The sequence below is a fragment of the Hyperoodon ampullatus genome (genome assembly GCF_949752795.1).
Source record: "Hyperoodon ampullatus genome assembly, chromosome: 8".
In the NCBI taxonomy this organism is placed as follows: Eukaryota; Metazoa; Chordata; class Mammalia; order Artiodactyla; family Ziphiidae; genus Hyperoodon; species Hyperoodon ampullatus.
In genome coordinates this window covers 115,220,792-115,247,763 of record NC_136921.1, presented here as the reverse complement: position 1 = coordinate 115,247,763, position 26,972 = coordinate 115,220,792, and the positions used below count along the sequence as shown (strand labels likewise).

At 38.3% G+C, this 26,972-nt stretch overlaps 2 protein-coding genes and 1 pseudogene across 4 annotated transcripts in view; 2 read left to right on the top strand and 1 right to left on the bottom strand.

Annotated features, from left to right (window-relative positions):
• The window catches only part of CYFIP1 (cytoplasmic FMR1 interacting protein 1), a 93,992-nt gene extending 91,762 nt beyond the window's left edge, over positions 1-2,230 (top strand). Inside the window, 1 exon segment of the mRNA XM_079710524.1 lies at positions 1,416-2,230. Within this exon segment, the coding sequence (XP_079566650.1) occupies positions 1,416-1,580 (165 nt within the window). The 3' untranslated portion in view covers positions 1,581-2,230.
• A 1,057-nt stretch (positions 2,231-3,287) lies between these two features.
• Positions 3,288-26,451, bottom strand: NIPA2 (NIPA magnesium transporter 2). Of its 2 annotated transcripts, XM_079710214.1 has the most exons (7): positions 26,319-26,451; positions 23,135-23,278; positions 18,361-18,591; positions 16,905-16,961; positions 9,538-9,628; positions 8,201-8,361; positions 3,288-4,838 (listed from the first exon to the last, which is right to left on the bottom strand). In XM_079710214.1, exons 3-7 carry the CDS (start codon positions 18,497-18,499, stop codon positions 4,204-4,206), a joined length of 1,083 nt encoding a protein of 360 aa, XP_079566340.1. In that variant the 5' UTR covers positions 18,500-18,591; positions 23,135-23,278; positions 26,319-26,451; the 3' UTR covers positions 3,288-4,203. The 2 variants fall into 2 exon arrangements, with proteins under 2 accessions (XP_079566340.1, XP_079566339.1); XM_079710213.1 differs by lacking the exons at positions 16,905-16,961; positions 18,361-18,591; positions 23,135-23,278; positions 26,319-26,451 and adding an exon at positions 11,952-12,560.
• Positions 22,641-23,402, top strand: LOC307057553 (annotated as a pseudogene). The gene is made up of 2 exons: positions 22,641-22,736; positions 23,148-23,402. The product of its transcript is annotated as an uncharacterized misc_RNA (transcript).
• Positions 26,452-26,972: the final 521 nt, after the last annotated feature.

The window sequence follows — 26,972 nt, the reverse complement described above, 5'->3', positions numbered from 1 at the left end:
GAGCCTCTGGTCATGGATCTGCTTCCAGACTCATTCAGGTGGTTGGCTCAATTCAGTTCCTTACAGTTGGAGAACTGAGGTGTCCATTTCCTTTTCCTTGGCTCTCTGGGCTATACCCAGAGTACTGTCTTCATTTAACTAACTCACTTCAGCTCAGTCTGACATGCTGTGCTTTTACTTTCAAGTCATTAGTTTATATTTAGAATGTTGATTTGGTTCTTCTTCAAATCCTGGTAGTAACTGATAATTTTATCTTCTTCATGGAATTTTTTCCAATTTTTATTTTACACATTTCATGTATCTTATATTCTTTTTTAGTTCTAGTATCTGAGGCCTCGAGGGGTATCTAAAACTCTGAAATGTTCCACTGTGTTGGACTTTTTTTTTTCTTTTTGGCTGCATCAGGTCTTAGTTGCGGCACGCGGGATCTTCTTTGCAGCACACGGGATCTCTCATTGCGGCACGCAGGCTCTTTGTTGCGGCGCGCTGGTTTCTCAAGTTGTGGTACGCGGGTTCTCTCTCTAGTTGTGGCGCGCACGGTCCAGAGCACGTGGACTCTGTAGTTTGAGGCATGCAGACTCTCTAGTTGAGGTGCGCGGGCTCTGTAGTTGTGGCGTGCAGGCTTAGTTACCCTGCGGCATGTGGGATCTTAGTTCCCTGACCAGGGATCAAACCAGCGTCCCCTGCATTGGAAGGCAGATTCTTTACCACTGGACCACCAGGGAAGTCCCTGTGTGTTGGATTTTATTTATTTGGCAGCTCTTGTTTGATAGGGTTTTCTCCTAGGATTTTCATTTACTGTTCATCTCCCAGAATTATTACCAACTTGGGACCACTTTAGCCTAATGAGAGGTCCAGGCTTCGTGGAGAGTCTCCAGGTGTAGTCCACCTTGCTTACTGCCCAGGCTGTCTCATCCCACTGCTGCGGGTGGCATCTATCCCTGAGGAAGTCCTGGCTTTTGCTTTACTTCCTGCACAGACAGAAGCAGCAGTGCTTGTGGGTTTTTTTTAATCCGGTTCTATTATAGCATGAAGGTCTGTCAAAGCATCCTGTCCACAGTAACTGGAAATATTTAAAACGTGTTATTCCTAGTTTACTGGTCTTTCCCCATTGACCATATTATCTTCATCTTTACATTCCTGGCTTTTAGGAGGTGTCCTATAGGTTCTTAATACCTGTTTGTTGAATAAATAGGTCTGTAAGTTTCACAAATGAATCTACAGTTAGTAGCATGAAACCAACAGAAAAATGTTGCAAAATATATTCATCGGTCCAATAGTTACATTAATGAGATGGTACGCGTCAGTAGTTTGCTATAATTTTTCTGAGAAAATATGAAAATCCTGACATTTTGACACATGAATAAATATAACTGTTATTAGTAAAACATCCTAATTTTAACTGTTGTATGTAGCCTTTGAAGAAGATGGTGGAGAGAATTCGCAAGTTCCAGATTCTAAATGATGAGATAATCACTATCTTGGACAAGTACTTGAAGTCGGGCGATGGAGAGAGCACGCCTGTGGAACACGTTCGCTGCTTTCAGCCGCCTATCCACCAGTCTCTGGCCAGCAGCTGAGGGCATGTGTGTCACCTGTTTTTGAAGAGTCCCAGTACTGACTGCATTTAAGAACTACAAGGGCATGTTTTTCTTTCCATAAACTATTTAGATTTTTAGGAACTATTTTTCAGTATCTCTGTGCCTGTTAAAGGGGGTGTTTTCAATCTAAAAGCTTAATTTTATAAAATTGACTTATTTTTCTACACTAAAATTGTATATACTTTTGGTAATTGGAAAATCGGAGAATTTGGCTGCTGACGGTTGCCATCATGTCCTTACAAAATTACTTTCCATTTTTCTATGGAATGTTCCAACAGCTAGCTATGTTATGAAGTGCTGCTGAGTTCATCCATTTATCCTTTAACAAAGGATCCGGAAAACTTAGGGAAAGATTTGTGAACTTAAGCGAGAACCTTAATTACCAGCTAATTGTGATACAACCCATTACCAATTAGAATTAAACTTAATGATTATTTAGCTTTTGTTTAGGGATTTTTCTGTTTTTTTTATGAAAACCTTTTCTAAGTCATTTGTTTCTTTCCCTTTTTGTGTCAGTGTTTCAGAAAATAGTGAACTTGATTTCTCTGCTTCTGCTAAATCCAGTTGTGACAAAATCTAATTTGTGAGGTATGATTTAAAGGTTACAGAAATAAAACTAATGAAACCTGTTTGTGTTCCTCATTTACTGTGACCCTCCCTACACGAGCCCTGGCTTGGGCAGGGTACTTTCTCTCCTCACTCGAGTGCACAAACCAGGCCAGGAGTCTAGGTCACCTGCAGCCTTGGGAGAAGGGACAAGATCATGATAGTAAAACTTCCATATGGCTTTAAAAACATTAATTCCAAAAAGTCCAGGTGCATCATCCATGGCACCAAGTATAGTCTGTGAACTATTCTGCTGTACTGTTTAACCTTGAGTTACATAAAACATAACTGTTCTTTACAAAGTTGCCTAAAATGTTGCTTTTGGTAATGTGAAATAATAACCCTGGGGCCAGCATTCTGCTGCAGATTAAGAGGTAGCAGCTGTGCTCACCCTGTAATGAAAGTATAGAATATGATGAAAACTTAAGTTTAATGAGTAAATTTAAATAATTTACACTACTGAGTTTTACAAGACTTAATAACCAAATAAAAATTTCAAGTGCTGTAAGATGTTAAATAATTAAGAATTTATTACTAATAACCTGTGGATTCTCAGTGAGGGCACTATCACACCCAAGGGAGTGAAAATTGGTTTTTATCTATTGTATACAAAGCACAGATATAGATACAGTACATAAACAAATATAGAGTTATATCTGTGGTGTTAAAATTACATGGAGAGAGGCAGTTAGTTAGAAAAAAATGTCTACAAAGGCTCCTTAGAGGGTCAATGATACAATACTGGGAAAATGGAATTTATTTCATGAAACTTGAAAACTGTCAGCTTTGCCCTGATAAAGCCAGTGGACAGTGAGGCTCCTGTGGTGGCTACTTACTTACACAGTGGGCCAAGCTGTGTGACCTTGGGCAGGAGCAGCAGAATGGAAACAAGCCCAACCCAGATATCGACGCAAATTAGCTGTCAGTATTTTTGAGGCCAATCAGTGACAGGTTTTGAAGCTGCATAGAATTAATTATAGTACTTTACCTTTTTTGCATATTTTTGAAGTTTTCTGTAAACTTTATAGTGGTCCAAACAAAGCAAAGTAAAATATGTGGTACAAAGAAACCATATTTTATAAATATCCTGTTTATTCTGAGCATTTAGACTTAGAAAAGAACTTTGTTTCAATTTGTCTTTTTATTTCAATATGAGCTAAATTTAAGAAATTACCCTAGTCTTCTGACTTCATTTCCCAGAGTTGTTAGAAGAGCTAAATGACAATATAACTCCTTATGAAAATATATGGAAAAGTACAAGAGCTGATGTAAAAATGGTAATCAAGGTTCCAGGCATCAAGGGATTAGAGTAACTGAAGAATAAAACCAGCCAGGCTGTAGTCCGACAAAGGGTACGCTGGTTTATTAACAAGGTGCCGTCTAGGAAGGCCATCAGATGTTCACGGTGACAACTCACAGCCTGAGAAGTATTTCAATGTGGTGATTTCCTACCTTTTTTGTTTTCTGTTGTAAAAGAGTTTCCTTCATTTAATAACTTAGGAGTCTCTTAAATTAACATTTCAAAATTAAAATAATTCATCAAACGGGAGTCATTTTTACAGGTAAGGTAAATTACAGGATAATGTATTGAGTTAATTTTGTTTTTTTAAATCAAAAAGCCTTAAAATGGTCAAGAATTGACAGAGTGGGCAAGACAAATATACATTTCAGACATTCATCACCAATGAAAAAATAAAGCATTTTTATAGACTTAAAACTGTCATTAGTGCATTTAGATTTTGGTGAAGGAAAATTTAAAATACCTCTATAATAATACAATGTTAAAAGAAAAGTGGCCATGTACTGAGGTCATTTTAGTGAGCTACCATCATTTAAATATAAGAAAAGTAATTTCTTGGTCCAGATTAGTGAAACCTTAAAAAAGATTGTCTCTAGAGAACACTATTTGAGAACAATGCTTTTTCAGACACATTCTGATACTCAAACTCACTTTATAACACAATTATAGATCAACCTTTTAATGACATCTTTCTTATTAAAAAGCTGTCAGATTTCCATTTCTTCGGGAGATGTTTTCAGCAGTGTGTTGTTCAATTCCACAGGTTAAGCTCTCTTCGTTATTATTAAGAACTTCATACATATTACAGAGACTGCCATTCATTGCTTTTTCGTCTTTCCGAAAAGACACGGGGAGACTTGCGAGACTAAAGCTGACGTCTTTAAAGGCATGCAACAAGAATATTCCCACAATGATTGTAAAGAAGCCACTCAGAGTGCCAATGACATCATCAACAGGCATGTCTTGCCACTCCTTAAAAAGAATAGCTGAGCAAGTTAAAACTGATGTTGTAAAGAAGACGTAATATATTGGAGTCACGATGGAGGTGTTGAATATGTCCAGGGCCCTGTTCAGGTAATTAATCTGTGTGCTCACACAGACTATGAGGCTCAGCAGCAGAATCCAGGCCAGGGGACGTCGCAGCACAGGCTTTCCAGCAAACAGCTCTTTGATAGCAATGCCCAGACCCTTAACACAGGAGACTGAAAACGCTCCGATTACAGAGCAGATTGTGATATACACAAGAATGTTTGTCTGTCCATGGCGAGGTCCCACCACGAAGATTAATATCAAGGACACAATGACCACAAGTGTTGCAAAGACCACAAAACCTGGAGGAGGCAAAGTCAAATATTTAAGTCCTCAATAGGAAGGAGAAAGGAGTGGCCTTAACATAAAAATCAGCTTTCTTTTGCTGCCCCGGCAAAAGCACATTCATAAAAATTTAGTTAGAAGTACACACTGGAAGACTGAACTATGCTTCATATTCACAAATTATTATACATTTAACATTTTTAAAGTAGCATCTTAGGCCTCATAATTATACAGATATCCCTTGATCAACATGGGATTGAGCTGCGTGGATCCAATTATATGTGGATTTTTTTTCTAACACATACTGCAGTACTACACAATCCGAGGGCTGAATCCGTGGATGCGGAACCTCAGGTGTGGAAGATGGACTGTAAGTGGGGTTTCTCGGGTGCTCCTAACCCTTGTGTTGTTAAAGGGTCAAACTTACAGAAAACGGCATCAGGCTGATTCACAGCTGTCTATCCTAGAATATTGTACTATTCCCACCCACTGGGGTGCTCTAACTCCAAAGACAGATACAATCAGAAACTAGTGGAGAGAAATGAGATGACCTTGAATGCTCAACGATTTATAGATGCTAAACAACATTTGTCTAAAATGAGTAAACTTTAAAAATATTTAGGGACAACCACTGGGGTAAAAAACAAGTCAGTAAGAGAACATGAAAATAACTGTCAGGGTTCAGGTTGGATATGGAGAATTGAACCCAGCATGATAATAGTAATGATTGTGTAGCACCATGGGCCAGGCACTTGTCTCAGCAATTTGCACCGATTAACTCATTAAACTCTGACAACTACCCTGCAGTACAGACGCTGTCATCTGCATTTGAAGATGAGGAAACAGACACAAGCATCATTTAACCTTCTTATTCCTATAATTCTGTCTAGAGGGAAACTTCAAATTAGACAAATTACCATCCTCCCCAAATCAATAAAAACTACCATTAATTTCCTCAGACAGACAAAGATGAAATACGAGAGGAATCGAAGCAGTCAAAATCTGGAGAGAAAGAAAGTACTCCGAGGTTGCACTAACACCTCTGCTTGTTCCCTCGGGGCAAACACCAAACCTAGAGCAGGAGTGAGGACAGGCCCGGAGGCCAGCGGAGAGCGGTAACCTGGGGCTTATGGATGTTTCAGCAGAGGAGGTTAAAAAAAAAAAAAAAAAAAAAGGGTATTTTGGGCTAAGTAGTTGGGACACAATGGGCCAAGATTCCAGAAAGGAGGGAACTGAAGAGGTGCACGTGAATTTTCGGTGTGGTGTCTGTGGGCACAGAGCTGTACACGCCTAGTCAGAGGGGCCAAGTGGACAGACTGGTGAGGAGGCCAAAGGACTAAGCAGAGAGGCCCGCCTTGTCTTGGGCTGCCGAGACAAGACACGGGCACCCACAGCTCGCCAAGCCGGAGAGTCCCAGCCTATCAGTTAGGAGCCAGAAGGGCTCTGACCAAGAATAATGGAAAAATGGAAAAAAACTAGCCCCAGCTTACAGGTGGAAGGTCATCTGTTTACTCTTGTCTGCCTACCCAAAGAAATTTAAATTCTCTCTGAAGGAAGAAAACATCACTTAGAGCCTTTACACTTTTAACACACTATGGCCAGCATTCAATTGAAACTGTCCAAAGACAAAACTAAATGACTGAAAAGAAAAAACAGACCATAGAAAGAGGCCCACAAATTAAATTAAAGTTTTCAGATAAAGACTTTAAAATACCTAGGACTCTCCAGGGACCTGATGCACCACACCATGCATGTGGCTGACAATAGTGTACTGTACATCTGGAAACTGGTGGGGGGGTGAATTTGTTATGTGTTTTTTGCCACCAAAAAAAAAAAAAAAAAAAGGAATCAAAGTACAAAGCCAAGCTCTTGGAATTAAAAACACATTAGCAGAACTAAAAACTCAAAAGAAGGGTTGGAAGATTTGAGGAAATCTCCTAAAAGACAGTAAAAAGGCAAAATGGGGAAAAAATATGTAAGAAAATTGATGGTCTAGTTCCAATCAACAAGAAGAATAAGAAGAATTTCACAAAGAGAAGAGTATCAAAGAAGTAATTCAATTGCTTCTAGCGTAAGGCACGAATTTTTAAATTAAAAAAGATACATCAAGTACCTAACACAATGGATAAAAATTAACCCGCATCTAGGCACATTACTGGGAAATGTCAGACAATGAGGGCAAAGAGGACATCCCTACATGTTTCCAAAGATCAGTCTCATATAAAAGATAAAGAATCAGGAATTCCCAGGCGGTCCAGTGGTTAGGACTCCACGCTTTCACTGCCAAGGACCCAGGTTCAATCCCTGGTCAGGTAACCAAAAAAAAAAAAAATCAATTGTGTTTGATTTCTCAGCAGCAATACTGGAAGTGAGAAGATAATGAGGTCATGGTAGATCAAAGACATCTTGCTATATGCAGGGTCTCAAAGAGTCTCTCTTCTGTGCCCCTCTTGTCTCCTACAAGAGTGGCTCTAGCAAAATGAGGACACAAACCCAGGATTTGGGAGATAAGAGATCCACGAGAAAACAGAAGTGAAAGGGATGCCCCAGGATGCTGGTGAAGGAACCCAGGATGTCGACTCTGCTGGCGGCCTCAAGACACCAGTCTAAATTGAGGCCAAACAAGGCTCTTAGAGAGAGAGTTCCGTAAGAGATGACACTGCAGGAACACCAAATATGTCTGAAATTACTGAGAGTAGAATTAGATCACAGGGGAAGAATTTCAGGATGGACTGATAAATTTGTAGAAAACTAAGCAAATAAGATCATGATTAGTTCAGGAAAATCAGAAGTCACAAGAAAGGAAGGGAAAAGTAATCATAATGTACTATATGTCCAAGCTGAGAATAAAAGTTATGTAGTGACAATAATGTAAAACAAATCACTTAAACAAAACTAAATAGATACAACTGGTAATAGATATAATAATGCCTAAAGGCAAGGAAGTAGTAGCAATATAGCATGTTATTTAGAGCAGCAGCCCCAGACCCTTTTGGCACCAGGGGCTGGTTTTGTGGAAGACTGGTGACCGGGGCGGGGGGGGATGGTTCAGGCAGTAATGCGAGCAATGGGCGGAGGCAGGTGAAGCTTCGCTCGTTCGCTGCTCACCTCCTACTGTGCGGCCCGGTTCCTAACAGGCCTCAGCCCGGTACCAGTCCGCGGCCTGGGGGTTGCGGACCCGATTTAGAGATACCAAGTTAAAGAACAAAAGAAACAAGGGCTGAGGGGCTGCCAGGAGAAGAAAATGACTGCAATTTACCTAATAAGCCTTGTAGGACAACTGGCCTCTTCATATGCATATAAAATTTTGATTCAATAAAAACTACACTGAAAAGTAAAATACAGTAAGACTAATAAAGCTTTTCTTTTTTTTTTTTACCTGGATCTCCTAGCTTGTGAGACATTTCATTTAAAGTCTCAATCTCCTCTTCTTTTGGAGCATGAATAACCATAACTGTAGATCCCAGAATACTTAGCAAACATCCAATTTTTCCATGAAGGTTAAGTCTTTCATTTAGAAAGTATGAAGAAAGAATGGCACTAAAATGGGGAGAAGGTGGAGAATATTAAAATAATCAGCTACTTTTCTCATTTTTAAATATCAACACAACTCAGAATTTAAATTACTGAACTCAAACTAAAACACTGTGAGCTTATAAAAATTCTGGCTTTCAGCCAAAGTAAAGAAAATGCAAATTCAATCATAAAATGAAAGTTTCTGGGAACCACCTGTTTCATCATACACTAAACCAGTATAGTTACCATCTTTCTACTGTAATGTGAAATTTATAATAAACAGAGCTAAGGTACAAATGTATGTTCTATTTAAGAATCTATGTCCAAACCAATGCTTAACATTTGCTCAACTTTAATTTATCCCTACTGGTTGATGCATCCTTTGTATATTTTCATTTAATTCTATGTAATTTGCCTATTAAATTATCAAGTTTTAATAATTTATAACTAGTTTTATCAAAATCTTTAAAAAATATAAACCTATAAATATACTAATGGCATAATATACAAAAATTAAGGATAAAAGACATGTGCCATAATATATCTTTATTTATTATACATAATACATAACATCTTGTATCTTTATATATTATGTATAATATATAGTATCTTGAAAATTATATAATTTGCATACATTGATTTATATAAATACTATTTTTAAAAATAAAAATACCTATCAACCAACCAATTTTGGGACTAGTAGCCAAAATCCAGACTTTAATATGGGCTTAGCTGTTTGGGCTAATGATTAAAATAACAGAAACAGGACAAGTCTTGGACTGCTCCTTCCAAACAAGGATCCTGGGCCAGTCTTCAACCATATGCCCCAATCAATGATTTTCTGTAGAAGGTACAGAAATCTATTCATCACCAACCACCACCTACCAAAGTATACATGTATCAAATGATAAATACTGTAACAAGTGCAACTTGGCATTTTAAAAAACTGAAATTAAAGTAGAACTAGTGCTGACTTTGAACACAAGCAAGACAAAGAATAAAAGCATCTCCCCCCACAACTTGATAGCTTGCCTCCGCACAGAGGGTAACATTTCAAAAGCAAATTACTACGCAGCATAAAAAGTTCTCCACGTTGCTTAAACGTAAATTATGCTGACCATGTGTGGTTAGATGGTACTGAAAACTTCACAGGCTGAAACCCTAGCTGTATTTTCCACATGGGATGAGTAGGCTCCTTACCTCACTAGGACACTGAGTGCCCCTAACGGAGTCACTAGGGTGGCTGGTGCAAAGGCATACGCAGCAAAGTTGGCCACCTCGCCAGCTCCCACTTGGAGACAGACAACAAGAGAAAACTCTCAGATAGGCACATATCTAGTCAAAACGGAAATGCCTGCATTTTATTTACATTTATTTTTTAACATACTATTTCAATCGTATCTAGTAATTTCTGTATTTTCTCCCATCTATTCAAAAGGGTTCTCCTGTAAATTAGCAACATTAGAATAGAGTTCAAACCCATTAGAAACAATACAAATCTATAATTTCAATGGAAGACATCTAATTTATGTTTATATAGGTGTTTTTTAAATTAAAAAATTTGATATTTACATCCTATGACAACAAACACAAATCAGCTAAAACTGGTATGGAAGCACTTCTCCCAAGTCTTTTTCACTAGCTCTTTTCTTTTTTAAAACCCAACTCTTACATTCAAAAGGTATTCTTAGGTTCCTACTATGTGCCAGGTGCTGTTCTAGCATCAGGAAATACAGCAGGGAGCAAAATAAAGATACCGCCCTCCGAAGACTTATGTTTTAGTGAGGGAAAACAGACAAAACACGTACGTCAAGTATTTAAGTGTGCTATGAAGAAAACAAAGCAAGGGAAAGGAATGGAGAGCTGGTGACAGGCAGGACATGGTGCCAGGCCAAGGTGCTCTGATAGGTAAATTTGACCAGTCTGATATGGAGTGAGGGATTTACCAGCAGCTACGGGTATGGGGGAGGGGGAGAGACATCCCAAGCAGGGAGAAGAGCAAGTACAGAACTTTGACTCAAGACAGTGTCTGGCGTGTCTGAACAGCACGGAAGCCAGGGTGGCTCCAGCAAAGCGAGCCAGAGGCAGAGAAGCCAGGGAGAGTCTCACAATGGATTTTAGCTGAGCTGAAAAGCCTCGGGGGAATTTTAGCAGGAGAGGGACATGTGATCTCATAAAACGATCACTCTTGGCTACTATTTTCAAAATGGTGATGCCAAATATCCTTTGTCACTCACTCTCCCCAACATTTAGTATTGTCAGATTTTAAAGTTTGCTAATCTGTTAATGGGAAATGGGATTATTTTATTATGCTTTCAATTTGCATTTTCCCTTTTCATGTTTACTGGCCAAGTGAAATCTTTTAGTGAAGTAGCTGTTCAAGGTTTTCCCCTGTCTATTAAGCTATTTGTTTTCTCTTATTGATTCTAGGTAATTCTTTATATATTTTGAACACAAATCTTTTGTTGGTTAAAAGCATTTTTTTTTATACCATGACCTGCTTTTTTTATTCTCTTAAACTCTTTTAATTAAAAAAGTTCTTGGGGGCTTCCCTGGTGGCACAGTGATTAAGAATCCACCTGCCAATACAGGGGACACGGGTTCAAGCCCTGGTCTGAGAAGATCCCACATGCCGTGGAACAACTAAGCCCGTGCGCCACAACTACTGAGCCTGCGCTCTAGAGCCCATGTGCCACAACTACTGAAGCCCACGCGCCTAGAGCCCATGCTCCGCAGCAAGAGAAGCCACCACGATGAGAAGCCTGCGCACTGCAACGAAAAGTAGCCCCCACTCACCGCATCCAGAGAAAAGCCCGCACACAGCAACAAAAACCCAACACAGCCAAAAAATAAAATAATAAAATAAATTTATTTTTAAAAAAGAAAAGAAAAAAGATCTTGGGGCTTCCCTGGTGGCGCAGTGGTTAAGAATCCGCCTACCAATGCAGGGGACACGGGTTCAAAGCCCTGGTCCAGGAAGATTCCCCATGCCATGGAGCAACTAAGCCTGTGCACCCTGACTACTGAGCTCGTGCGCCCCAACTACTGAGCCCACGTGCCACAACTACTGAAGCCCATTCGCCTAGAGCCTGTGCTCCGCAAGAGAAGCCACCGCAACAAGAAGCCTGTGCACCACAATGAAGAGTAGCCCCCGCTCGCTGCAACTAGAGAAAGCCTGCACGCAGCAACGAAGACCCAACGCAGCCAAAAATAAATAAATAAATTTATTTTTTTTAAGAAGTTCTTAATTTCAATGTCAAATTTTAAAATATCTTCCTTTATGGTTAGTGCTTCATACAACTTGTACAAGAAATCTGTCTCAAAATTCTTTATCCTCTAAATCCTTTAGTGTTCTGCTTTCACGTTTAAGCTTATAAACCACCTGGAGTTGATCTTTATACAGAGTGAAGTGAAGTATTTTCTTTTCCAGATGGATTGTTACAGTAATATTTACTGAAAAGTACATTTCCCTATTTCAATACCACCTCTGTCATAAATATACTGCCCATGGACCTATTCTATTGGCTCATGTATCTATCTTGTTATAATACCATCCTGACTTAATTAGTGTAACTTCATTAAGTCTTGATATCCAATAGAACAAGTCCTTTCACCTTTTCTTTTTTTTTTCTTTTTTTTTTTTTGGTGGTACGCGGGCCTCTCACTGTTGTGGCCTCTCCCGTTGCGAAGCACAGGCTCTGGACACGCAGGCCCAGCGGCCATGGCTCACGGGTCCAGCTGCTCCGCGGCATGTGGGATCCTCCCGGACCAGGGCACGAACCCGTGTCCCCTGCATCGGCAGGCGGACTCTCAACCACTGCGCCACCAGGGAAGTCCCACCTTTTCTTCTTAAAGAGTATCTTTGCTTTTCTTAGACTTCTGTATTTCCACACAAAATTTAAAATCAATTATCATGTACCACCTAACAACCTAGTTTCAAATGGAATAGCATTAATCCATATATCAGCATGGAGAGTAACAATTTTACAATTACAACTATTATAGTGATTAATCTTCCAATCCATGAAAATGACATATCCCTCTACTATTCATCTCAGTAATGTTTTCATTTTCTCTGTGGGAATCTTTACCATCTTTTGTTAGATTTATAACTAATTCCTGTTTCTTAAAATGATATGCAGATGGTAACATTTTAACATTTCATTTTCTAATTGTTTGTTGCTGATATATAGAAATACAGCTAAGTTTTGTATACTAACTTTGTATCCAACAACCTTGCTAAATTTTAATTTTTATAACTCATCTGTATGTTCTTTGGAATTTTTATACCCACAATCATATCAGCAAATAACAACAGTTTATATGTTCCTTTCTAATCCTATTTTCTCCCCTTGACTTTCTGCATTGGCTAGAAATTCCAGTAAAATATTGAAAAAGTGATTAGAGGTTATTTGTTTGTTCCCAGTTCCAAAAAGTTAAGTCTTCAATATTTCCCCATTTTTGTGTTTACTGGGCAATTGTTGGTTTTGGCTTTTTTTTGTCTTAGAAATCCTATATCATATTAAGGAAGTTCACTTAAATTATTAATTTGAAGTGGTTTCTTTAGAGTCATGAATAGCTGAATTTTACTGAATAATTTTTCTCCTTCAATTTAACATGGTAAATTACAGTGATTGGTTTTCCAATATTATGCCAACTTTGCATCAACGGAATAAATCTAACTTGTTCATGCTGTACCATTTTGTTTGTAATTTTTACATATATGTTCGTGAATGAGACTAGACTTTATTTTTCCTTTCTTATCCTGTCCTAATCAGCTTTTGGCATTAGAATCATGCTAGCTTTTTTAAGAAGAGTGAAGGAATATATACTCCTTTTTCTATTATTAGGAAATTTCTCAAGACTACAATTATTTCTTCTTTAAATGACTGAAGAATTTACCAATGAAACCATCTGGGCCCAAGGTTTAGTACATGCAAAGGTTTTTTTTTGGTCTTAGTTGTGGCATGTGGGATCTTTCGTTGAAGTGTGTGGGCTTTCTCTCTAGTTGTGACGTGCAGGTTTTCTCTCTAGCTGTGGCATGTGGGTTCTATAGTTGTGGTACGCAGGCTCTCTAGTTGAGGCGTGCAGGCTCAGTAGTTGAGGTGCACAGGCTTAGTTGCCCTGTGGCATGTGGGATCTTAGTTCCCTGACCAGGGATCAAACCCGCATCCCCTGCTTTGGAAGGTGGATTCTTTACCACTGGACCACCAGGGAAGTCCCATATGCATAGGTTTTAAAATTATAGATTCAGCTGTGTTAAGTTAGAGGAGTATTCCAGTTTCCTATTTCCTCATGAGTGTTGATAAATTTTATTTTTCAAGATATTCTGTCTACGTTTTTTTGTCGACTGGAATTTTTCATAACATCCTGTTAATACCTATAAAACCCTAATTACATCACCTAGCTATTCTACCTTCTCCTTTTCTCGATCAGTTTCAAGGTTTACCAAGTTCATTATTCTGATCATAAAACCAAATGTTTGCTTTAATGCCCTGTTTTCTATTTAAATAATTTCGGCTTTTCTCTTTACTTCCTTCTACATTTTGGGGTTTATTCTGCCATTCTTTTTCTATTTTCCTGAACTAGATGCCTCACCTTTCTTATTTTCAATTATATTTATTTGAAACCATAAATTTTACTCTAATTACTTCAGTTATATTCCACAAGTTATGATATTCTGTACTTTGTATCAACATATTGAAGTATTTTCTAAATTAAACATATTTTAAAAATATTTTCTAATTTCCATTCTGACTTCTTTGAACCATGGGTTACATAAAGCGTATTTCTAAGTTTCCACACGTGTTTTTCACGCTATCTTTTTGTTACTATTTCTAATATAATGATCTGTGAAAAGACTTCATCAAATCCTTTGAAAAATTTAAGACTGGCTTTATGGTCCTGCAAACAGTCCACCTGCATCAATATTCCATATGCACTTGAAAAGAATGTAGATCTTAAGTTGCTGAGTTCAGTGACTTAAGTGTGTTAAATCTGCTGTTCAAATTCTCTGTCACCTTAAGGATTTTACTCTGCTTTCCCCATCAACTGCTCAGAGTGTTACGTTAAAATCTCACTGTATGATTTTGGATTTGTCTATTTCTCCTTGCTATTCTGTCAACTGCTGCTTTGTATACAAGGCCGTATTATTAAATAAAGGTAGAACTGTTAAACTTCCTGAGTTGAACCCTTTGTCTTAAGAAATAATCCTCTGTCTCTAGTATTGTTTTTTGCTTTGAATTATATTTTTTCTAATATCAACAACAGAAATCTCAACTTTTTTCAGGCATGTTTTCCCATCCTTCTCTTTCAGCCATTCTGTATCTCATGTTTTACAGTGCACCTTGTAAAAGGCATGTAGTTGTTTTTGTTTATTTGTTTTTATAATTCCAGTAGAATAATTTTTGCCTTTTAACTGGGGCATTTCGTGTACAGTAGTTATTGATATATCTGGTTTTAAATATACCACCCATTTTAAAAGATTTTCTTTTCAAAAGTTTAAAGATTAATAATGCAACACTTCAAATATTCAGAAAAACATAATAAAATATAAATGACAGCTATATATCCACCACCCAGACTCCCCAAGTGGCATCACCTAACTGACCCTTATTAGTCCAATTCACAAGTTCTCTTTCAGCTGCCTGCTCTGGAGTCTGCAATTACCTCTAGGGCCGAAGTATCTCCAGCTTATCCTGAGCTCTATGCTTTTCCCTGATCTAGGCTAGCTAATTCTTCACTAACATGTTAGCTCTTTAATGCTTTTAAGAGGATGCTTTTTCATATCCTGTCCAGACTTTTAACTTATTTTCAGCAAATCTTATTAGTTTTATCTTCAAAACACATCCAGAATTCTACCACTCCTCACCATACTCACTGCTACTACTCTGGGTCCATGCCATCACAACCTCTCACCTAATTATTTCAATAGCTTCTTACCTGGTTTCTCTGCTTTCGCACCTATGCAGTCTGTGCCTCAACACAGCAGCCTGAGAGTTCCTATTAAAACCTGAGTCCGATCAGGTTACCTCTTCACCCAAGCCCCCATCAAACATAAAAGTCAAAGTCCCTTCTATAACCTACACAGCCACACATGATCTAGGCCCTTATTACTTCTCTAAACTTATGCCTACTGCTTCCCTGCACATCCACTCCCTTACTATTCTTGCCTCTTTAATGTTTCCTGAGGTTTTAGCAATCCAGTACTGTATAACAAAGCACCCCCAACACCGGCAGCTTAAAACAACAAAAGCCATGTTTTCTGTTGGTCAAGACTTAACAGTTTCTCATAGTTTCTGTTGATCAGTAGGTACTTCTCACTCAGGGTTTTTCAAGAGGTTGCAGTCAAGATACAATCTGCAACCTGTACCTTGCTACAATCTGGAGGACCCAGTTCCAAGATAACTTCAGTAACTGGGTATAGCCTGGGGACCTCTCCTCAGGCTGCCTGACTGTCCTCCAGCAGAGTAGCTGGCTTCAGAATGACCAATACGATCATCAAGGCAAAGCTTAACGCCTCTGATGACTCAGTCACATCATCAATTCCGTTGTATTCTTTGATCACACCAGGACAGCACTAATTCAGTGTGAGAGGGGATCATACAAAGGTGTGACCACCAGGGGATGAGAGTCTTTGTGGGCTATCTTGGATTCTGCCTACCACATTTTAAAAGGCCAGGTATGGTCCTGCCTCGTGGCCTTCATGTTTATTACTTCCTCCTGCTTAAAATGTTCTTCCCCCAAATATCCATAGGGCCAGCTTCCTCAATTCCTTTATGCCTTTTACTCACATATTATCTTTTCAGGGAGGGCTGCCCTGGCCCCCTAACTAAAATGTACACCTATCCACCCTTCACTTTATTACATCCCTTCCCTACTTTACTCCTAATACACATTTTATCTTGTTTATTTTGTTGTCCATGTAGAATGTAAAGTCTCATGTGGTTAAGAATTTGTTTGTGTATTCTGTTTGCTGTACCTCCAGCACCTAAAACACCTGGCATACAAAAAATGATCAAGAAATATTTGCTGAATGAATAGTCAAATCAGTCTCTCTGTTATTTCAACTGCCCTTAAACTTAGAAAAAAGTTTACATAATTTAATCTTGAATACTTTGAAGGCTTAGTGTCTTAAGGATCACTTTTCCCATGTACCCTTTAAAAGGTAATCATCAAAATAAGCATGGACAGTCTTCTCAAATGCATATCTCGTTTCCAATTTAGAATGAAAATTAATGGAGGACAGTAATTAAAAACAGGATGTGTTCTATGATCTTTCACTTTCAAAATCACCTTCTTAAACTGAGCATAATTAAAAAAAATACATATATATATATCAGACATGTTTTAATCAAGAAAAAGTCTTCTCATTCAAATTAAATAAGCTATTAAACTGCAAAATGACTTTTACAGGCTTAAATTTTACATATTTTGTGTTTTCTTCATTTACAAAGACAGAATTTATTTAAAGTTTTAAAACTGCTGGTAATATGAGGCTGTAATAGTATATGTAAATATTTCAATATACAGCTATAATATTTTCTTGAAATGTCCTCTATACATACTTGATAGCAGTCCAGCCCACCACAACCATTCTTTAAGATATGCATGGCCACCTTGACCTGTGAATGAAAACATATTTCACCTCTTTGGAAGAGTACCAGACTTTAATAAATTTATGACAACTATTAGTAATGACAGATTTTAAAATATCATTTGCTAATTGTTACTACATTGAATAAAGGTTTCATCATGATTACATACGGGATTTCTTAGATAATATTTTTATGATTATCTTAGAAAAGGGGATGTGAGGATCATGTGAATGTGAGTGACGTATATTCAATTCATACTTCATTCTTTTGTTTTGTGAACTCAGGTTCAATAAATAAAGGAACTGAACCAATAAGAAGTAGCCCAACTTCAAATGAATTAGATAGTGGACAAGCCACTTAGGTGTGGGTTAGCCCCACTTATGACGTAGTAACCTTGGAGAAAGGGGTCCTATATTGACCAGACATAAAAAGACTGAGCACTGCTCACAGTGTGGGGCTTCCAGGATGCTCATCCTGCCTTTCTACTTGACTTTCCTCCAGTCTAAACTAATAAGATCCGAAAGCAAACAGTACTTAAGCCATTGTTCAAAAGAAAAAGCCAGTGCGAATGAAGCCCTTGACAACTGTATCCACATGGACAATGAGAGTATGTGCCTTAGGAATGAGGATACACTTGTTCAAGCAGCATATGCCAATACTTTCTCCTCTCTGCACTAAATCTAACAGACGCCATTGTTTTAAGAGAGTTTAATTAGGTTTGGCCATAGAGATGGCACAGCAAAGAAGAAGGTAATATTTTTTACTGCCAAAGCAGGTTTTCCTATGAGGTCAGAACTGGGGCAGAGGCTGATTGACAAAACATGACAAGAATGCAAAATAATTCTGGGAGCTGTCATGATGCACCAGATGAAGTCGGGGGGGTTCAATCACACTGGGCATCCCCCAGGGTCTCGTGACTCGTCAGTAATTTCTGGGGATCAACCTACACCACCCATCAGAATTTCACGCAACTGAGTACACTTCAACCTTAGGAAGCCCTCTCTTTCCTTTCTGCCAATTGGAGATCATCAGAAAAAATGTCTAAGGAAAAGTCAAACTTTTACTATTATAGACAAAAGATCCTAGCCTTCAACAGGATTCTGATTCTATCCACATACCCTCATTTCCTTCTCTGCAGTCATATCAAAGTGTAAAGGAAAGGCTGGATGCTAACTGGGCATTGGTCCCTACTCCCACTTTGACAATAACTGCAGGAGCGAGTAGTTAACTTATTTTGACATCTTCTTACTTTTTATTTTTCTCATGACAAAAATGATTCTCTATAAACATGTACAACTCTTGCACAGTTCAAAGTTTTAAATACAGTCACTAGGAATGAAGATATGGTCTTCTACAGTCAAAGAACCCAAGTGCATAAGCACACACTGATGTCATTTCCAAGTCACGTAGGGCATAGATGACCTACCTGCTCTCGTGGAGCCTTTCCTGGCAAGGCGCAGGAGGCCTTTTTTTTTCAAAATGAAACTCCCTCCAATGAAAATGCTGGAGCTCATAGCCAATCCCAGACCAATATAAAAGTCATATTTTCCACGGCCCTGGCTCATTTCGTTTGTTACTTTAAAAGTTCCTGTGAATCACATTGATCAAGAACAGAGAAACTGCTGGTGCTGGAGGCAGGATGATACAGTCTTCAAATCTAAATGATGCAAAAGAAAATGAGATTTTTCACAGAATGACAGGATGCATGACCATATACAATTCAAAATTTTACTCTTTCTCTTTTCATAAAATAGTAACATTTCTATTGGTACTATTAATAACATCAATATATTTACCATTTGTATTTAGCGCTAATCTAATTTTATTTCTTCCAATTATGGCGAAAGATGGGATCTTGATATAAAACCATACTTAAAAATTGAACTCATAGGGACTTCCCTAGCGGTCCAGTGGTTAAGACTCCAAACTTCCACTGCAGGGGGAGAGGGTTTGATCCCTGGTTGGGGAATTAAGATCCCACATGCCATGCGGCGTGACCAAAAAAAAAAAACCAAAAACTGAACTAATAGAAACAGAGAGAGCTCCCAGAGTTAGGGGTTAGGGCGTAGGAGCGAAGGTGGTCAAAAGGTACAACCTTCCCGTTACAAGATAAATAAGTCATGGGGATGTAATGTACACACGGTAACATAGTTAATAATACCGTATTGTATATTCGAACGTGGCTAAGACAGTAGATCTTAAAAGTTCTCATCACAAGAAAAAAAATGTGTAACTCTTGTGTGGTAATGAATGTTAACTAAACTTAATGTGGTAATCATTTTGTAATATACACATTATGTGGTACACCTTAAACTAATACAATGTTACATATCAGCTATAACAATAAAACTGGGGAAAAAATTAAAAATAAAACTACATTTAAATTGATTTTATAAACTCTGGTTTCATATTTTTTAAATGTTTCCAGTCTTAGCTGGATAGTCCATAGTAACAAAACTTTGCTGGTAAAAAAAAAAAAAAAAAAAAAACAAACTTTGCTGGTAAGACAAAACCTTCTAGGGACTTCCCTGCCAGTCCAGTGGTTATGACTCTGTGCTCCCACTGCAGGGGGTACAGGTTCAATCCCTGGTCAGGGAACTAAGATCCTGCATGCAGCACAGTGCAGCCAAAAGTAAGTTAGTTAGTTAGTTAGTTAGTTAAATAAATAAATAAATAAATATTTTAAAAGTTAGTTTCACCAAAAAAGAAAAAGAAAGAAAAAAACTTCTACAGAATGAAAATCAGGCATAAAAATATACAAATCTAGTCTACAAATACATTTACCCATTTCACAAATGTGTCCTTTTTGAATAATCTATACAGAGAAACAAAAAATTTTCTCACTCATATATTTTCTTCTTAGAAATCTATGTAGACATAAGCATTTGGTAATTTATTTCTTATTTAGCCTATTTGGGGGTGTGTAAGGAGAAGGCAGATGTCACATTATTTTGTGAGCAGAGGATGATGATTCTAAGAGACAGATGTTTGCCAGGGTGTATGTGTAGTACTGGTGGACTTTTTAGAGAACATGAGGGCCATGGCACCTAGAGGACTCGAGTCACAAGGCCAGAAAGGATGCAGTGGCATACCAAAGACTGCAATTTTTTTTCCAAATAGCCAAAACTCAGAACTCTGCTGACAAACAAACTAAAGCAAAGTGTAGAAAGTGGAGGTAAAAACATTTCCTCAGCTGCAAGATTTATGATTGGTTATAACTAACTGCCAGTCCAATTTCCTGGTATGTCCTGAGATTTTTAGTCCCACAATTTAACAACTGAATCCCAGAACTAATCTGCAACTCAGTCAGGATCCTTAGTCATTAACCCTCACTAACTAGCCAAATTTTTCCATTCTTCAGGTTGTGGGACTCAGGCTTTTAATAAAAGGAACTTAAATTCCTATCTACCTAGCCCCTCAATTACCTTATCCATCCACTCAAACAGTTTTTACTGAACATATGCTATGTGCACTAAGCATTATGATAAGCTCTCTGGATAAAATGGTAATAGCTTTTAGACTTCAATGGGGAGAGAGACAAGCGACAGATTATAACAGGAGGTTGGGGGATAAGAGAAATAATTGAGGGAGATTAAGAGGTACAAACTTTCAGTTACAAAATAAATGAATCACTGGGATGAAGTGTACAGTATGGGGGATATAGTCAATAACAATGTAATATCTTTGCATGGTGATAGACGGTAACTAGGCTTATTATGGTGATCATTTCTGTAACATATAGAAATATCAAATCACTATGTTGTACCCTCAGAACTAACATAGTGTTACAGGTTAATTATACCTCAAAACAAACAAACAAAACTTTAGACACTAAACTTCCAGGTATGAAAAAACATCTTAAAAACGGTACTTACTGTAATTGAATACCAAAGATTTGACAATATACTTAAACACAAAGGAATGAAGCTCTCTGCAAATATGCTATAGTTTTTCAAATCTGGTGGCTTAGTTTGAATCAATTCCTTTACTTCTACTTCTTATCAATAAGTAAAAGTACAAAAATGAAAGATAAATTTCAAATCTATAATTAAACTGCTCTATCACCAAAAGAAAAAAAATTATAACAAAAGTAAGTGCTTACAGGTTCCCACCACACCCTAAAAAACTGGTTTATCCACATTTATGCCCCAGTCACCCTCAGCAGAATGCCAGCTCCTGGGCTCCTGCACAAGAGTCACCTTTTTTTATCCTGCGTACTCAGCTATCTGGCAGTCTCAAAGTATGTCTCAATACATGTTTGGAATCATATAATTGGTCCTAACAATTAAAGTTGGCTATTCATGAGTGGTCATTAGTAGACAGAAAACCACTGCATCACTCATATCAGCATCCTAAAATGTAACCACTATTTTATAGACTATAAACTGAAGAACTGTAAAAAGTTGTCAAAGTAAACTGGGAAGTCATAGGACCACATACAAGTGAACATGCAAAGATAATAGTAATAGCGGCTGGAAAATGGGAGTCAAGAAACCTGGCTACCAAACACTTCAGCCCACTTGGCAGGCATATCCTTCTCATGAGCAAGAGTCACCTGACTTCAATGGACCCTCCTCCTTTAACCGTAACGTTCATGGAACAATGTTCGTAATTATCATACAAGTTCTACTGAGGAAGCAACTACTTAAATCTTCAAAAATCTCCCTTTTGAAGGTCTGAACAGAACAAGCCAAATTATAGTCTGAATGTTCTGGAATCAATAAGATGGAGCTTTGTTATCTGCAAGGATGATACCCAGAAACAAATCAGGTTTATCTGTAATTCCAATCCCAGTACAATGATAGCCTCACAAATACAAATTCAGACTTTAATTATATAAACCTGACCTTCAAATGCCAAATGTGTAACTACTAATTTACTAATATTTACTAACACTTAATGTTAAATTTCACTAAATGCAAGTTACATACATATGGTGTAAGGTCTAAAATTAAGACCCAACATATTGTGCTGCCTTGACACCTGGTAAAACTGGGATGACCTGACCACAAGTTCCTGCCCTCCCCCACTCTGCTTTCATGGCTAGGTCCCGAAGCCTAACAACTCTACTTATCACGGGGACCAGGCACATTTCCTGCTTATCCTTGAGTAGTGGGCTTCATTGCCTTGACAGACTGCAGAATTATTAAAACAAGCCAATCACATCCTCCTGCAGGAGCCAAGGGGCCCCTCAACCTCCTGCACTACAAAGCCTGCCTCCGCAGTCCCTGGTTCTTTCTCTGCAGCCCCTGTGTGGCCCTGCATGGTATGCGGTGTCCTCCTCCTCGATGAGTAAAAGTGACTAATAAACTGCTGTCTAATAAACTGCTCTCACATGCCCAGTGTCAAGTGTCACAGGGAGGGAATCCGCACCCTACCCCCAACCAACAAAGTGAAGACGAGGTGATTAAACCAATACCGTATAATGCAATCTTACTCATTTTATCCAAAGATCACCAAACGTTCACTATTCTTAACTTTGCTATGTCTACAGATAAATTTTCTCCACTTGTTACATGAAGTTGCATGATGCTATTTAAAATCTTTTTCCCTTTTTTTTTATTGTTATTGATTTATTGTGGAAGATTTCAAACACACAAAAGTAGAGAGAAGGCCTCTTTTGACCAGTTGGGTCAATCATTTATTATGCGTGTGGCTTTGGAGAGCTGTACGCCTCGTGCCCACTTCATTTCCCAACACAGGATCATGGCTCCCCTGAGACAAGTCACCAGCGCCCAGCCACACTACAGCCCTCCCAGCCTCCTTTCCACTCCTCAGAGGCTGCTCTGCACTCCAGGCCAGGTCACACTTCAAGCTATGCTACAAAGACTTCTCCAGTAGCTACAGCCCACAGGCATTTTCTCTCCTTTGCACTCATTTTATTCACAGACAGCTTCATAAAATTTATTTCTTAATTACTGTCCTATGTTCAAAGATAAATTCTAAGTTTCTTAAAGACAATGACTGGTTCTTTGTGGTGGTTCCTCCACAAAAGGCACTCATTTATAGTGGCAAATACGATTTATAAGCTTTTCTAGAATTAAGGTTATCTGTTGTGCTTGTTCGTTCACTTACTGAACTACAATGATGTGTATGTGGGTGGGGAAGGGTGCCAAGTAACATAAAAGTTACATGCCATCAAGTTATAGAGCAGCCTTCAGCCACTAAACTAAGTAAATGAATCATCTCATTTCACTTACAGTTTGAAAACAGGACGTCCGTGGACACAGTGGCAAGTCGGAGTCTGCTTGGAAGTGCAGAGAAGTTCCTCCGCACTACGTGGGGACAAAAACGGACACCCAGAAGGACGTTCAACCCCCAAAGCAGCAGCCAATGATATATACCTGTGGAGAATGTCACACAGAAAATGAAATAAAATTACGGGATCCAGTCTGAGGCAGAGAATGTGGATACAGAATAATGTACAAGAAAAGGACTAAAAGATGGGTGGTTTTTGATGCTCGGTGAAACATGAAATTCTGAGGACTATCTTCATTTGTATTTGGATTTGCTGTTAATGTTGTTGTATAGCTTTTGATTAGTGTACTTTATGAATACAACTATATATACATAATTTCATTTTAAAAACCATATTGCATTTAGAGATCTATTAATAGTTTATATAAAGATATTACTTTTTGTTCAATTAAAAAAAAAAAAGGAAAGAAAATAGGACATCAGTGTGAATGTCCTGAAAGGAACAGTTGCTTCACTATTCGCTGACCTGGTAATGTTCTATTCCTACTCTGTGTAACTGAAGGTCAATCATAGCCAGGAGAGCCTGAAACAGAGATTATTTTTTATTTCTTAAGGATTAGCTATGAGGCAGGGCCAGGTTTAAAGACAGCTAAAAAAGAAAACTTGCTAAGTTTCACTTCATCTAGGTTCCCAAACCAGATATGATGAGCTCCAGGTGGTAACCTGCCCATGTTACCTCTTAAAGGGACTCAGGTGGAAGGTCCCACTCCCCTACCCTTGGCTGTTACTGTTTAATTATATGTGGCCATCTGTTCAAGAAACATACACTGAGTAGCTACGATGTGCCAGGCATTGGAGTTATAAAGATGACCAGAAGTTCCTGTCCTTAAGAATTCCACAGCTAAGGGAGAATTCTGAAAATAAACTATTCAAATTTTAAACACACTCAGACTCTTAGAATTTTCAGCTTGTTCTTTCTAAATTTTAACACACTTAATTTTCACAACTGATTTCACCGATATCTACAAATACTTATACTATTAACTTCCATTAAATGCAATTATGTCAAAAATGAAATTAATATAGCTCAAAGAAAATAATTATGAAATTGGTCTAACTCCTTCTAAAACGTGGAGAACACATAATTTAAGGAACAGGAAAACATGGACTAGCATTCTAACACCTAATACAAAAAGCCTAAATGAAAATCTGTCTTGGGAGTTAGAGTTCCAAAACAAAGTTCCCTGGTGGTCCAGTGGTTAGGACTTGGTGCTCTCCCTGCCATGGCCCTGTGTTCAATCCCTGGCAGGGGAAAGATCCCACAAGCCACACAGCATGGCCAAAAAAAAAAAAAAAACCAAAAAAAAAAATTTTGCTTTGCAAAATGACTTATCATCAATCACCGAAGTTAGCTAACTTTGAAGTACACTGACAGCTTTAAACTTGTCACAGCACTCCTGACATTTCATTGTCAGAAAAGCTTGAAAAGAAATGTGATAAGAGCCTCATGATGAGAAAACAGGCACAGAGATGTTAAGTAACGTCTCATGCCGCTGGTGGGTAGGAGACCCAGGACTAGAATCCAGGTCTCCTCAGCCTTTTGCCTTTCCCGTTGGAGTCTCCTTTTAGTCCCCGAGCTGGAATACAAGCAAGGGGCAGCTCAAACCAGGCTCTCAGTGTAGGTCACTGTCTTCACACCCAATCTGCCTCTCCTTATGTTCTGACTGCAGCTTCACCATTTTCGTCACCCAAACTGCATACAAGGGCCAAGGGTGCCAGATGGGTTCTACCTTTGAAATGTGGCCTGGTATCTCCATGTCTCTTCTGACCCTAATCCAGTTTAAAAACATCATGCTACCACACTGCTCTATAAAACACATCTCTGTCATCTCATTCTCCTGCTTACAAACTTAGAATGGCTACCCAACTATTTACAGAAAGAATTCCAAATTTTGTAAGCCAGTAACTAAGACCTTTCACCATTTGTTCCAAAGCCGTCTTTTAAATCTTAACTTCCCGATACTGTATTTCACCTACCCTGGTTCCACCCTAAGCCAACATACTGCTGCCATTCTTACCTATTCCTTTCACTCCTCTATAACTTTATTACATTGTCCCTTTCATCTTTAGGGACCTGCTTCAAAAAAGCACCTCCACAATGAAGCCCTGCTTGAATTCCATCAGCCAATCTTTTCTGAATTCCCTAGCCTTTAATCTGAACCTCTCTTTGGACACTTTTCTAGCCCTTATTATGATGACTAATGTACATGACTCATATCCCGCTATGGACAAGGGGTATGCTTATCTCATTTACTCCATCAACAAACATTTACATGAATACACACTATGTTCTAGGAACAGGGATACAGCAGTGAATACAACAGACCAAAACCCTGCCCTCATGGAGTTTACCTTCTGTTGGTAAATAAGGACACAATATTGGAAGGCGGTGAATGCTATGGTGAAAAGTAAAGCACGTTAAAGGCATTGGGGAGTTGGGTTGGGGGGCTTCTCTTTTAACTAAGTCGGTTAGGAGGTCTAGTGCAGAAGGTAACACTGAGTAAAGGTTTGAAAGAGATAGTAAAAGAACAAAGCAGAGAAAGAAGTGCAAAGGCACTGAGGCATGAGCTAGTATGCAGTTTTCTAGGAAAAGAAAGGCCACTGTGGCTGACACTAACTGAACCAGGGTAGGTGGGATACCACAGCAGAGTATTTTTATACAACGGAAATTTCCTGAAAACTAGTGTAATTGTTTTTTATTATTATGTCTCCCTAATAGTAATAGCTACCACTTATTGAACGCCTACAGAGGCAGTGCTCCTGGTGACTGAAACACATCAATTCTAATCCACACAATAATGAGAAAAAGGTATCATTACCCCACCTTGCAGGTAAAGAAACCAAACCTCTCTGAGGTTAAATCACATGTGAAGGATCACACAGAAAGTTAAACAGCCTGAACTGGAACCTAGGTGCCCACTGGACTCAACTTCGATATAGACTGCCCACATCATAATAAAAGCTTAAGAGTTCTCAGTCTTTACTTCTACTTGGTTTCTGCTGCTTTAATTTTTTCCAACCTCTCATTTGGCTAATTATTTCTAACAGTAGTAGTTATAAATACTACAGAACCTAAATTTCCAACCCTATTTCCAACATTAGTTATAAATTAAAACTTTAACTTACATGTACGTTTAATATGGTCTCTCTTATGAAAACAAGGCTGGAAACGGTTAGAGATGACTTATTCACTCTCATTTCCTCGTAAATAATACCCTTTATTCTCATTTAAAGTTTTAAGCCCTGGCACAGTAGCTCCAGCCTGGAACGAAGAAAATACAGAAATAGGCAAAAGGAATGAATAGTTACTGAACACTTTTAAAATTTGACCACTACCCTCCATACTCGTTTTACTTACCAACTAACATAATACCAACTCAACCGATCATAACATACTGCTTCAACAGACAGCTTACTGGTATGAAACAAAGATCTCTATTCCCTCACATTCACTGACAGTACTTTAACAAAAAATAAAAGTACTAACTGGACTCATGGTATATAGAAAATTTCTAAAAACAGAACTAAAGCACAGTCTATAGTAAATGAAATGAAAAATCTAGTAAAGAGATTCAAGAGACAAACACAAAACCAAAGGTATACTGAGTTTTGTTCAGCTGTATGGAGAGGGAGAGAGGAATCTCTGAGTTTATAAAAGTTAGGAAATTAAACAAGCCATGTTCAAACCGTTACAGCGACATCTAAGGCTTGTTCAACTGTCAGTTAATATCTCCGCAGTAGCTGAAACAATATTCCAACTCACAACAATAGGAAACTATG

Coding starts and splice junctions, on each gene's coding strand:
- NIPA2 (XM_079710214.1), bottom strand. CDS start 18,499: ATGAGCCAGGGCCGTGGAAAATATGACTTTTATATTGGTCTGGGATTG. Junction 16,962..18,360: donor GAAAGGCTCCACGAGAGCAG/GTAGGTCATCTA, acceptor TTTCATTCACAG/GTCAAGGTGGCCATGCATAT. Junction 9,629..16,904: donor GTGGGCTGGACTGCTATCAA/GTATGTATAGAG, acceptor TCTGTCTCCAAG/TGGGAGCTGGCGAGGTGGCC.